General features: G+C 36.5%; 1 protein-coding gene across 17 annotated transcripts in view; it reads right to left on the bottom strand.

Moving 5' to 3' along the window:
* DGKB (diacylglycerol kinase beta) overlaps window positions 1-14,966 on the bottom strand; it is a 901,775-nt gene that overhangs the window by 532,645 nt on the left and 354,164 nt on the right. For all 17 annotated transcript variants that reach the window (XR_009565105.1, XM_060304680.1, XM_060304683.1 and 14 more), the window contains one exon: window positions 6,794-6,947. Coding sequence is in view for 16 of the 17 variants with exons in the window: in XM_060304680.1 (XP_060160663.1) it covers window positions 6,794-6,947 (154 nt within the window). In the remaining variant the exon portion in view is untranslated. The remainder of the gene's footprint in view (window positions 1-6,793; window positions 6,948-14,966) is intronic.

Here is a 14,966-nt window from a genome sequence, read left to right on the forward strand (position 1 = left end):
GGAGCACAAGCTCCGGACGCGCAGGCTCAGCAGCCATGGCTCACGGACCCAGCCACTCCGCAGCATGTGGGATCTTCCCGGACCGGGGCACGAACCCGCATCCCCTGCATCGGCAGGCAGACTCCCAACCACTGTGCCACCAGGGAAGCCCTGGAACTTTTTTATATATCTTTAGCCTCATCTGTCTTCATGATAGCTTCCACACCACTGACAGTGTAATTATTTTCTGGCTTACATCCTTTTCATGGCTCTCCAATTTCTTCTGGATAAAATTCAAAACACAGCATGATGGACAACACTCTCTACCATCGGGTCCTGGCTACCCACCTCATCTCTCCTCCAGTCATGTCATCTGTCCCAGCCCAACTGAGTCAAGGCACAGCCCCAGATCTCTCAAGACTCCCCAGAAGTCTACCTTCCTCCACTCTCTGAAGGCAGTCAGGACTCTAATCCTGCCAGGATTGCTCCCCCAACTCTACCTCCAGGCTGTGCCCAATACTTCCAAGGTCATGACTACTATCTACTCTGGGACCATCAAAAATGACCTTATGACCCTCATCCCAGTTTCAGTCAGTCATGAGAAACCTAGGACTTTCAGTCATCCTCAGCCTTGACCTGCACTTTCTATCTGATTCATTTTTGACAACAGCATTCATTCCATTTGACGTGCCACAAATTTTTATTTTTAGGAGTCTTTCTCTCACCACTAGAATGTATATGACTATGGGAGGGGTAGCTCTGTTTTGCTCACTGATGTACTCCCAGTAATTTGAATAGTACCTGGCACATTGTAAGTGATCAATAAATATTTTTGAATGCATAAATATTGAATGTCTTAAAGTTTGTGCACTGTCCTTTGATGGGACATGATTTTAAGATTTAAACAGAAATTGTATATGTTGCTTTCTCTTCTTGGAACTCCCTTCTAATCCACTCCTTCCCATCCCTCCCACTACCTCTACCTAATTTCAATTTATGGTTAAAATCTCAGTCACATGCTCCTGACACATACAGCACAGCACTTGTTTTATTGTAGTAAAACTGACCACCTATCTGTTTTTTTCCCTGATTCTAAAGCATCCTCAGCTTTCTTGTGGAATTCCTGGCACATAATGTGTTTTTAAAAATGAATGGTTGGATGCATAAATTAAGGAAATAATAAAATGAATAATTAAATGGTACGACTGGTCAATTCACTGCATGATCTGATTTAAACAGTGCTAGGAAAATCTTCTCTTTGTGTGCTATAAAACAACTAATAAGAAAAAACAAAAACTCTTACACTGACCTATGGTTAATAAAGGATGTTCCTATTATAAAGTCAATGTTTTGTACATTGGGGAGCCCAACAGGAATATACAGTATGAGTGTCTGAACCAGTTAATAAATCACATCACATTCTCTTCTAATTGCCATATTCTTAGAGAAAGTAATTGTTATTAATAACTGCTGTTAATTGCTATCCTACACAAAAAGAAAAACAATTTAGCTGAAGAGGTTTAATTCCAGGAGTTTCTGTGTGACAACTGTCAAAGGTGGGATTTGGAGAGAGGCAGGGATGTCCCAGCTAATCTACAAGAGGCAGATGGTGGGACTTTAACAAGGGTGACAGGGTTGCTTCCCAGCTACACTCTCTAGGTATCCCATCTTACTGATCACTGCATCCATAGCATGGTACACAGCATATGCTCTTGAATTAAAATGAAGCATTAGCTGAGACCTGAAGGAGCTGGGTTTTGCTGTGAAATAAGGGCAGAGGGTACATCATGCAGAAAAGCCCAGAGTCCTGAGTAAGCACAGCAGGTTTTAAGTCACAGCAAACAGTTGGATATGAAAAGAATCTGGGTGCATGGGGCAAGGAGACAGAGAATGAGGACGGTAGGCAGATTCTATATGCTGCATGGCATTGGCTTAATGCTATGGAACTCAGATTTTATCATCTTCTTAACTGCACTGTCCAGGCCCTGGAGTCTCTGTAAGGTCACTTCAAGAGGGGGTGTCTCCAGAGGCAGGGGGAAGGCAGAGTGACTAGGACTCCCTGTACTCAGACCTCTCCTGCACCACCCTCAAAGCAAAGTAACTCTGCTTTAATCGGCTTTAAATATCAAGGATTTATGTTTACTTGGGAAATAAAGGTTTAAAAAACATTCCACAAGGTGACTGTGAAAGCCTGCACTTGGGAACCCATGAATAATATCATCAGGCTTCTGTGTTAGAAAGAACATTTTCCAGATGGGAGGGCAGGGCCTGGCTGGGAGTCATGCTAATTGATAGTCTAGGACACAAACAATGATGTATCAAACTGACGCAGGCAGAATGTTTGAGAAGAAGTTACAACGAGTAATAGCATTTTGTGATTAACTAAACCTAAGTAGTGAGGCAGTGAAGGGTAGGAAGGGTCCAAGATTTTAGGGTAGGGAAATTGATAAATACTCAGGTTCCTTTCAACCAGAAAGAAGATAGGAATAGAAGCAGAGTTGGGTAGAATATAATTATTTGACTTTCCAAACCACTTAGTTTGACTCCTTATGGAGCACTCACTCAGATGAAGGGCTCCATCTGGAATATAGTAATATGCATTCTCTGTGAGCTGAATAAACCGTTTTGGGTTGTGTGGGAAACAATTGAGCATTTTATTTTAGACAGCACCTGTTTTTTTGTATGATGTGAAAAAAAAATGGCATCTGTTGAGAGTGAGGGGAAAGATGAATAAACTAAAGGAGGTTTAAAAAGTTTAACCTGATTGATCTAGGAGACAGTATCAAGAATAAATACTTTTCAGAATAGATTTTTTTAAGAGCTGAAGAGGTGTTAAGGCCATGTTAATACTGGGTGTTAGGAATGTGTAGTGACAACAGCCTGCATGCATATTTATGAGATTTCTCCCTGGTTATGCTCAGTGCGCAAATAGCAGGGACTGAAATATGGGATCATAATAGTGATCATGGTTGAGGGTTTGTGAGCCACTTGCGGAAGAAAAAAAGGATTCCAAATAATTAAACATTTCTGTAAAGATAACAGTTCAAGTGATAGATTCCAGGGATGAAGGTAAGATCAGAAATTGGTTGTTGGACTAGCAGAGAGGTTTAGGATTAGGGATTTGGGATTTACAATGAAGCAGAAAAGGTTATAAGAAAGCTGGAAAGATGGTATATTGGGGATATATTTAAAAACTAAAAGACCAACATGGGAACAGCAGAATTAATCATCTTATATTTAAATAGGGGATAAGAGGCACTTAACGGAAACAAAATGTTCCAAAACAATACATAATCCACTACATGAAATGCCAGATGGATCATCAGGTTCAACAAAACACAACTACATACACACTCATAACTTTTATACCTATTTATAATTATTTTTAAATGTTTTATTCTATAAAAACTAAATGCTTTACTTTTACCAAATATGTGATCATTGTTCATTAACAAGAATAACATTTTTTTCCTTTTAAAAAGTTTGTCTTCGGGCTTCCCTGGCGGCGCAGCGGTTGAGAATCCACCTGCCATTGCAGGGGACACGGGTTCGAGCCTTGGTCTGGGAAGATCCCACATGCCGCGGAGAAACTAGGCCCGTGAGCCACAGCTACTGAGCCTGCGCGTCTGGAGCCTGTGCTCCGCAACAAGAGAGGTGGTGACAGTGAGAGGCCCGCGCACCGCGATGAAGAGTGGCCCCCGCTCGCCACAACTCGAGAAAGCCCTCGCACAGAAACGAAGACCCAACACAGCAAAAATAAATAAATAAATAAATAAATAATTAAAAAAAAAAAAAAAGAAGTTTGTCTTCTTATTGAGAAACCTTTATTGTTCAATTGATGTACAGAATCAAGAATGGCTACCATATTCCTGATGGTAATGTGGTAATGAAATATGTGAACTCTCAGAGCAGATAAACAAAGCAGATTATATAGCACCTCTTTATTCAAAATTAATTTGTAATTTTTTTCAACCACAAATACATCTTCCGTAGATAACTTAGATTATTGCAAAGCAAGTTTCTAGGAATAAAAATCTATTTATCTTTCAGTTTCTGAGTCAAGGCTACCCCAGGCCTTGAAAATTTTATTACTGTCCAGGGTTCCTTATTTCCCAGAATAAAAACCACTATCAAAGGTAATTTTGAAAATACACAGGATGAGAAACAGTCCTACAAAGGACACTATGCACCTATGTCAAAACATGGAGGCCACGCTTTGAAAAGGCATCACAGTTTAATTTATTATTGCTGCATGAGGGTTATGCAGCCTATCTTACAATTCCTTTCAAGTAGGTCTATGCAGGATGTGTGATTGTCCCAAAAGAAGTACAATTTGTTATTCCTTATTTTTTTTCCCATTTTGAAACATGGTTTGATCTCTACTCCTTGTAAATTTGGTATCTTCTACGTAGTACTTACTATGTGCTATCTGAAGAAAGGAGGGTTTGAGGTTTGAATTTCTTATAAAACTACCAAAGTAATTAGATTGTCTCTTTCCTCCAAGTGTGACATAATTAGTCTGAGTCTGTTGACTCAGAGAGACAACATATCAAAAAATGTTCCCCCTTCTTCCTCAAGACAGTATTTGTCTTCTTAAAGAAGACAGTGTTTCCCAAGGACAGTATTGCTTCATATAAATTTAAATAAGGGAAAACTTTGTTATTTCTAAGGAATATGCAATCCATTTATAGCATGAAATGGAGAACACAGACGTTTTCATTTCTAGATCCAAGCAAAAACCTGTCTCATATAAAAATTTTCAGCCCAGAACACTTGTAAGCTCTGAAACCACACTTTAGGACAAACTAAACGGAACTCATTCAGAGAAAACAGCAAGTGTGGGGAGTCCTCTCAGTTCATGGTATAAGGGGAATCATTTCAGGAACAAAAAATATATGATGGGTAAAGGTTATAAGCATATTAATTGCTCTATATTTTGAAGGGATCATCTGTTTTAAAAAGCTTGGACCAACATGTGATTGCTCGAGGAAAAATATTTTACTCCATTAACAGAAAGGGAAGCAGCACAACGTAAGGCTTAATAGTGTGGACTCTTCATCAGATTGCCCAAGTTTTGTTTCTGGCTCAATCACCTATTTCTTAATTATATGTTTTAAGCTTTTTATTTATTAGAGTGCTAATTAGTAAAATTCTCCTCACCTCTTTACCCACACTTTGATATTCTTTGTTGTGATGCTAGGACGGGAAGTCTCGACCAGAGGCTCCCACAGGACACTTAATCCCCTCTCAGGGGATCTGTAAGGTCAAAATGCTATCAGTGATGATTCTGAGATATCATTTGCTTTTTTCACTCTCATTCTCTCATGGGTGTACAGTGGACTTTTCAAGGGGCTACTTGACATGATACGGCAACACAGCAGCGGATGTGGTTATTCAGCGGTCTTCTATGAAGTTGGATGTTAGTCATTTGCAACAGTGTGAAATAATGTCAATCTTCTCACTAATTTTTTTTTTGTTTTTGAAAATAGTCATTTTTCATAAAGATGTTATTTTTGTCAACATCTGAGGGGACGATCATTGTAATTTCTAGAATGTGTCATCTTTAATATGGTAAATAGAAATAAATACCACCCATATAAACAAGAGCATTTTGGGGTCCTCAATAATTTTCAAGAGCCTAAAAGAGTCCTGAGATCAAAGAGTTTTGGAAACACTGCTGTAGACTATATTTCTCCATTGCCAGATGGAAACCTGTTGGGTTCACAGGGGGCACTAGAGAGACGGGAGAAGGGACAAGTTCCTGCTGGTCTACCTGCACTTATCTGTTAGATCTCTCCAGCATCTCACCGTCCCAGCATCTGGTGCCAGTAGCAAGGCGCTCTAGTCTCGTGGCAGCTTACTGCCACACCAAGAAGGCGCAGTGAGCTCCCACAATTCAGTCCTGCACAGACCATGGTGATGCTGTAAGAGGTCTGACTTCCAGGGCTGCACACTCCTCCCTGAGCTCCTGAGCTATCAGAGCCAATCAGGAAGGATCCCCTCCACACGAGTCTGACAGTGAGACCTGCCAGGCAACACCCACCCCCCAACACTGCCTCCCAGCTCCTAGAGGTCCTCCTTCCAAGCTTCTGGGTTTTGAAGACTCCAACCCAGGGGAGACACCTGCTTCCTGTGTTTCTACCTCAGTGTGTCTCAGTGCTCATCTTCACTTTTTCAACTCTCCAACACTGTTTAACCAGTTTCCTATTGCACATTTTCTAAAGTAATATAGTGAGATTTCTATTTTCCTGACTGTGTGGAGAGTGATACAATTAGTGACAGGTAGTAATGCATTAGGCATCTCTAAAAAGCTACACCTAATGAGAGAACCAACCATCTCTATGGTGACAAACTGAATTAAGTATCTAAGAGAAAACTCTAAACTCTGTTCTGAGTTTACAAATCTAAAAATGTGAAAGTATATTGGTAATTTGAACAAATGATATTAAATACTATGTTTTTACATAACTTCCTTGTGACTACATATATTTTTTTATATATATATATATATATATACACGCATATATATATATATTCCAGTCATTTAAAAGAGCACTTTCCTATATTTGATGGAAGTATCTCTTAAAATTATTACCTAAACATAGACTTCTAAGACATTGAAATGACAAGTGATGAATAATGATAAAGTATAGTTTCTCTAATGTTTAGTTGCACAGTCTTAGTATGAAAGGATAAATCCTGCAATAAAGGTAATTTTTAAACAAATCATCTCAGCTTACAGAGAACTTATAATGATTTTTCCCTTTGAGGTTTTTGCATTACATACATGTTTAAAGTAAATAATTAAACTTACCACCTGAGAGGAGAGCAGGCTTACTTTTTACCATTGGACTAGAATGAGGAAACTTGTTGCTAAATGACATGAAAAGGTGTGTTGTGAAATCATCAGGGAGCTCGGCTTCCAGGAATGTCTTCATAAATAGCTTGAAACCTTCAAAATCTATTGTCTGGAAAAAAAATGTAAACATATATTTTAAGACTCAGCCAATGTTAAGATTCTGTGCTATGCTCAAAATCATTAGTAGGAGACATGACCTCAAACATTCTTAAATCCAAGCCTACAAAAGGAAGGTAACTATTTGAGAAGTAAATCGGGCAGTCAGTCCTAGGTTGACCCTGGTGAGTAGATTTGTATGTCTTACCTGAAATAATGGAGCAGGAAAACCAGGAGCTTTTCACTCAGACATCTCTATTTCCACAGTATCTATGTGGCCTTAACATTTTTACTCTTTGAAACTTAATTTCCTCCTCTGTAAATTGAGTATAATATTCCCAATCCCGTAAAGTTGTTATGATGATTAAATCAGACAATTATGTGAAGATGCCAATGAAGAGTCATGAATACTCAGAAAGAAAGGTATTTCTCTCATCTCCCTTCTTTGTCTGAACATTGTTTTCGAGAATTGGAGAAAGTGGTTGACATGAAAGTTTCACCCTAACACCAAGACGAATGGATATAAAATTCTAAAGTGAAATTCTAAATCTTCCTATGCAGATTTTCAAAGAAATCTACTTCACGATCCATGCTCACTCTTACTCATTGCAGGACTATAAAAGCGTCGACATTTACATGCAAAGAACCATTGCTACTTTGGGAATCTCCATGTCCACTTGGGGAAATGGTGATGGGAGCCACTTCTATCCTCAAGTTAATGAGAGGATTTCAGAGGAGCTACTAGGAGAGCTTGCTTTCTCCAAGTAAATGAGGACAGTGGGCCAGGATCTGACTCCTGCCTGGGAAACTGAGGACAAGGCTACAGGTACTCGGGACAAAGACAAGAAAATGGTATTGTACTGGGCTTGGCCAACCCTCCTTGTGACTGCAGGGACAATAATGCATAAATGTTGCCTAGGAAATAGCTGTAGACCTCATGGAAGAGAAGGCCCCTGGAGCTGTGCTGGATACTATCCAGTAGGCCATTTGAAGGGACTAGGAAACCTACAGAGAAGAAACTGAGATAAAGCCGCATCTGTCCAGATCAAGAGACTGCAAGGGCTATAGGCCTCATAGGAAGCCCTTGAAGGGCACTTTTTTTATTACCCAGTTTAACGTAACTGACATGAAGCTAAAAATAAGGAAAAAATAAAACTTGGCAGATTAATGCTCCTAAATTTTTACAGAATCCTGGCAGAGGAGAATAAAATTAATTCCATAAACTGATATTTTGGATACAAAAAGTCTATTTTTCCTATGTAAAAATATTGGGATAAGGTGGTAGAGAAAAACTAATTTTATTATTGTACTGTTTTGAATAAACCTAAAAGGGAATCAGACATACAGGGGTATCATTAGGAGAAAGTAAATTTTTGCAGATTAGATCGCATGCCCTTTAAGTATATGTACTGTGTATGCTTTGGTACCTAACATAACCTCAAGCTAATACAAAACAAAACGAAAGACGTCACTTTATTTATTAATGGTTCCAAGACTCTGTCTACAACTTAATCTGACATTTTTGGTTAAATTTAACTTATTCTTGTTTTGCTTATTAATTCTCAGAAGGGCACTTCAGATGTTTATATTGGTGGCGGTAAAAAGACTTCATTTCCTTCCATATTTAATGAATCACCTCCACCACAGAATATTGTAAATTCTACTAGAGGATTGAACCACAAAACTAAAAACTGTGAATAATATGAATATATAAAGAATAGCATCAATTAGCAGAAGTACTTTCAAAAAGCAAATTGCCACAATGAATGAAGCCAAGGTTTCAAAATACACAAATGAGACCAGAAGCCAGACTAGTATATCCAAATAAGTTGCCTTGAGCTGGGCACCTATTCTTACTAATAGGATTCCTCAGGATGGCATATCAAAAGAGAAGTAATCCACACTCAGCTGGATGAGTGACCAACACTTGTCAATAATCTTCAACATGTAAGAAGGTCTATGGGGAACGCAGGAGTTAATGCTATATGCAAAGTTATAGGAAATTTATATGGTAAATATTCACAAGCATTGTGATTAAAATCAAAGTTACTTATAGTTGCTTTTCTTCCTGTACCCTTTTGTAGTCAGCACTGTGTTTGGAAACATAACAGATGACAGAGCATGGTTTTGAAGTCAGACTACCTAGGTCAACTCTCAGATCCAACACTTTCCAACTGTGTGACAGTGGGCAATTTATTAAGTTCTCTGTGCCTCAAATTCTTCATCTATAATACCAACCTCTTGATTTGTTAGGAAGAATTCCAAATGGTATTTGACGAATGGGCCTTAAAACCATATTAACTTAAATGTTTCCATTTGCATTTAACAAATCGTTACATGGTTCATTGTTTTTTGGTGGGTGTTTTTTAAAATTGTCGTTGTTTACTTGTTTTTCACTTTTTTTTGTTTTGTTTTTTGAGAAACCAGGTAATAAAATGTGAACAAAGACTATAATTGCTGAAATTTTTTTCTCTGAACCTTCCTTTACAATAAGATTATATTTTAAAACAATTATTTCAAGCCAAGGGTTTGATGTGGGAGCAGGAAAACAACAACAACTAACCAAACAACCAACAAAAACAAAAACAAGGACTCCAGAATAAAACGATTTTGTTTCATATTCCAATACCTCCACTCACCACCTGAGTGATTTGGGGCAAGAAACATATTTTCTCTTTTTAAGGAAAAATCTGCCACATCCCAAGCGTGATAACCCACATAGGACCTCCTTGAAATTGGTGCTTGTGATTTCATGATGAAAACCAGAAAAATAGGCAACCAAAACGAAGAAGTGAACTTAATGCATGACATCCCTCTTAATAAGGAATACATTTCTCCTTGGTTCTTCTTTTTTCAGATCTCAGGAAAACTTTCAGAATTTTCTCCAGTGTTGTAGCTCTCCCTTGCTCAGCAATCAAAAAATAGCTTAGTTTTATTATCTGACATCACTACACCTTAATTTCCTCCATATAAGATCAACTGTTCATCATTGCTGCCTAAACGTAATAATAAATTGACGTAAAGCACTTAACGCACCCTTGGACACATAGGATGTAAAAGAAATAAAATAGTAAAAGAAAAAAAGGAATAAGTAAAAAGAAGCACTTGTTTGAGGTTAGATGGGTTTTTTCATTATCTTAATTTGCCCACCTCTTTATTGGTCCAAGAAACTAGAATTTCATTGCATTTTTCCAAATCTAACCCTCTGTTTTTGGGGTCTTAGATATTTTGCTGTAATTTTTCTGTGTCAGGCAACATTGGCAAATTACTGCCTTCAGAAAGCAAGCCTTTAAAAATAGATTATCTTACTTTAAAAAAAATAAAAACTTATCATAGACATAAGAATAGAATAAAGATTTCCCTAGTTCTTAAATGATTTCCATGAGATGATGTCATCCTATTCATGACTGAAGTTTTACTGATGATGTCAACTTTTTCCTCCAACTTCTTTACATTATTGGTGGCAGCAAACTTCCTTTCTCTTACATTTCCTGTCATTACACACAGCTTAAAATGCTGCAAACCCCAAACTTCTTCAGAGCCAAAAGGCAGCTGCTTCAGTGTTTCAGATTCACTGAGGAATTAATCTTCAATGCCATTCCTGGTTAACCCATTTTTTTCTTATTAGCAAAAGATTTTCCAATCCTTTCTAAAATTCTATGCTGTCCAAAGTACCAAACATTTCTGTAAGTGGATAATGTTCTCAATCTATACATTTTCCTTATCTCATGATTTAGCAGAATATCTTGAAATTTAAGTATCTTATTTTCTACTGCTATCATCTAGCAGCATTAGCATTGGTTTTTGAAGACTGTGACCTTTAAATAGAATGAGATCATTTATATGCATAGCAATCGAAACACTAATGAAAAAAGTAGGGTCAGGCAATTGAATGAGTGTTCAAAAATCGAACTGGCTGTAAGCTCAAAGACAGATACATCAAATGATGTTTAAAATTTTGAAAACTGCTCTTTCATTTTTTTTTCCTGAAGGAACAGGCACAGACTATTTAGGGAGATAACACAGAGAATCTGTAAAGAATACAAACTTGGGAAGCTGCTCAGATGTTGTTGCCAAGTTGGCACAAACCCAAAAACACATTTCTATATGCCTTTCATTACTATATCTGACCATCTGGTTTCTTGGTGTTTAAATCCCTGCTAATACTAAAGAAATAACTCTAGTATTCATCCAAGTAGATTCAAAGTGAATGAAAATAAATGTCGTCATTCTATCATTACTTTAATTTATTTTGGCAGTCTTGGGATGAAGATTTTCTCATATTCAGCAAATGTTCATCATGCATACATCCACTTTGTACTGGGCTCTGTTCTCAGTGGTGTGGTAAAAATGTTACTGATATATGCAAAACTCCTTCCACCAGGAAGCTTATCTTCTAATGAAGGGAATAAGAAAAAATCCAAAATAAACAGGATAAAAGTACCGTGTCTGAAGGTATTAAATGTTGCCTAAAAAAATAAAGAAGGAAAGGTTTATATATGGGGGAGGGGTGTTTACAGTTTTAAATCTGAGGATTAGGAAATGAGAATTGGTTCTTTGAATAAAGATTTAAATGAGATGAGGGAGAGAGCTTCGTACATATTTAGAGAAAGAACATTCCAGATCAAACAGGTGGTGCGAATATCCTGAGGTATTAAGATGGTCCTGTTGTAGAGGATTTGCTGTAGGAGCTAGTGAGGAAAAGCAGGGGTCCCGAGCAGGACTGAGGGAGGACTAGAGAGATAGGATCTTTGGTGGTGTGTGGATGGGGGCTGATCCTGTAACATGTACTAGACAGTCAATAAAGCATTATGGTTTTAAGGTAGAGAGGAACAGTTACTGGAGGGATTGCAGCAGGAGATCACATGGTCTAACACATTTTAACAGGATCATGTGACCATAATAGGATCATAAGACTCTTTTATATAATAGGATCATTTTATATAATAGGATCTTATAACTTTTATATCATACAAAAGATTGTCCAATTTTCACACTTTCTAACAAACTTGTATACACAGCTGATTAATAAGTGATCTTTAAAAGAAAAAAGGAATCGTTGAACTATTATAGATTAAGGTACTAGCTAAAACCATTCACAAAGAAATGACTTTAATTCATTTACCAGCAAGTATGGACTGAGTACCTGCTATGTGTACAATACTGTTGGCTACTGGGCAAAAGAACTCTGATCAAATGAGGTAGGCAGTGACTTAAATTAGAGGCTTTCTTTCACCATTTCCATTTCAATTCTGCTGTCTAATTTATATCATTAACTAATTATATTAAATTGAACATTGATGTAAAGGTCACTGAACCAAAGTATATAAATTAATATGTAGCATGGCTAACTTCCTGAGATTTCAAATACATATTTTTTTATATTAAAATACTTTCAGAAGAAAACTGTGCACTTTAAATGTCTCATTGTTTATGCTTATTTTGTATTGCAATTTATTGTTCATTACTTCAAATTTCAGAGAGCTCCTTGATAGTCTCCTAAAACTGCCATGGAGAAACTTCTGTTAAAGATAAAGAGTGAAAGTGAAAGTGTGAATTTCACATTGGATTTTTAAAGCTTAGTTTTGGCAAATGAAATTATTTTTACTTCCTCAGAGGTGCATAATTTATTAGTTGTACTTGTCTTTACCTAAAACTAACATTTATTAAGTCTCAGTAAAGAGAAAATTAGAAACATGTTTTTCAGTAAGACGATAAATGGCAAGAATAACAAACAATGCTACTCCAAGTTATTTTAGTAATTATGAAATACAAATAATGGATTAGAAGAATTTTAAGCAGATTATTTTTATCGTGATTTTCAGTATATCTTGTGATCAAGAGTCTGTATCCAACTACATTTTGTACTTAGCAGGAATCCGTCCTACTTTCACAGAGTAGGACGTTGTCTTGCCTATGTTTCAGTGCTGTCACTAGAACTGCTGTGAGCTGTTACTGAGGCACACACCATATGCTCTAAAAGTTATTTCTCCTCAAAAACTCAATAAAGATTTTGGGAACAACTATGCATATATAATTTTCATTAACAATGTCAGTTTTTAATGACTGCTTACTTGCATCTTTATTTTGAAAGAAAATTTCCAAAGGGAGTTCTCTTAATGAAGGTATGTGTGCAGGCAGAATTACAAGTATCTCTTCTTCCCTGCTAGACTATAAGATCCAACACAACACTGCATCACATAGTGCTTAAAATAGTGTCTTTTACATTGTAAGTCCTCCTTATATATTTGAAGTATGGACACTGGAATAGCAAAAAAAGAAGAAACAAAATAGCACAATTTCACTCAATTACCTCTTTGTAGGAAATCTAGCAACAAAGAAAACTGATTCAGGTAGGATGGTAAGAATTTGTGAAACAGAATAAATAGAAAAAGCTTCTGAGCAAGAATATACTGTTTCACTTAATAAATCTCAAATGAGATTATTTTAAAGTATAATAGCATATGGTTATATATTTAATGTTGTAGATTAAAATAAAATAAAATCAATAAAACTAATGATAACAAAATAACCAAAAATTTGGAAAGGTTTCAAATATATACTATCCTATAAATTCTATTCTTTCTAATCCATCAAGGCCCAAATATACCAGGGTTATTATTGGGAGAAAAATCAAGATGGGAAGGTGTAGAAGGCAGACTAGGAAATACTCAGCCAGCATGTGAGAGTGAGGGATTGACATTTTACAACTGGGTAAAGACTTAAGAATTCAGGGCTTAAGAATTCCCTGAGTTGAAGCATTTTGTCAGCAATTTGAAAATATATTTAATAGTTTGACACTTTTTGATAGCAAAGATCATCTTAACCATTTCTATTTCTCCCACAGGTCCAGATACAATATCCAGTATATAACATACATGCAATAAATGCATTTGGGACACAACCCAATTATTTTTGTTCCAAGTGCTTTTCTCACTTTCTGTATATTTATCTCTCACCAGTGCATGCTTTTATGCCAAACTCTTTCTTAAAGCCTCCAATATCTCCTTTTAATCTTCATAGTTAGTGATACACTCTATTATCCATAAGTGGAAAAATAAAATTAGGTGTTTGCTTAATATGTTTGTTGCACATAATGGAAACTCTCTAAATGTTATTGTGTTCCAGGAACTGCACTAAGTATTAATATGTTATGTGTATGCTATACTTCAATCCTCACGATAACCCCTTAAGTAAATGCTACTAACACTCCTATTCTATAGACAGAAAGCTGAGGCTCAGAAAAGTCAAGCAAATTGCCCAAAGCCAAAAGCTCCTAGTTAGTGCCAAGGATCTAAATATTTCTGACTTCAAAGGTTACTATGTTATAGGTAATCAAAGTATAATTCTATAGACAGATTTTTATTTTTCAATATTCATACCTAGTACAACTGGTTTATCACCATCAAATGTATTGACTAGTGTATCAATAAACTAGCCATTAGAGAAAAAAGGAAAATAAAATAAAGTATAAAAATAAAAAGTAATGGCATAACTATCTCTACTCAGTTCCACAATCTTGAAAACTGAGTTGACTGTAACTCTTTTTGACATACTAAGTGTAACCTATTACTTTTTTTTTTTTAACCTATTACTTTTGACCATATATCTGCAATGTGTTCTAACTCTGCCCCCAGCCTCTATTGCAATCCCAAATGCCCTCCCAGTTTTTGTCATTTGATTGGACTGCTTCAATAACTCATACCTGATCTTCTCTTTAACTTAAGCCTGTTGTTCACATTGGCTTTAGAAGTATTTTCCTAAGTGGAAAATTTAACTCGTTGATCTTAGGAATATCATTCATGATTTCCTTTACCTATTAAAAAAACCCTTAAAATCCTTAGACACTCTAGGCCTTTCTACCTAAATCTCTAGATTTATTTTCCCCTAATATCCTTAACTGTACTTCTGTTCAAAAAAACTATTCCTATTGATGAAAACACACAAACAGAAACAACATACAAACCTTAAGATAAGTTTTAGTTGTAGCAAGCACCTAAAGAGTTTGCTCTACTTGTCCCTGAACAAGTGA

This window comes from Globicephala melas, chromosome 9 (genome assembly GCF_963455315.2).
Source record: "Globicephala melas chromosome 9, mGloMel1.2, whole genome shotgun sequence".
In the NCBI taxonomy this organism is placed as follows: Eukaryota; Metazoa; Chordata; class Mammalia; order Artiodactyla; family Delphinidae; genus Globicephala; species Globicephala melas.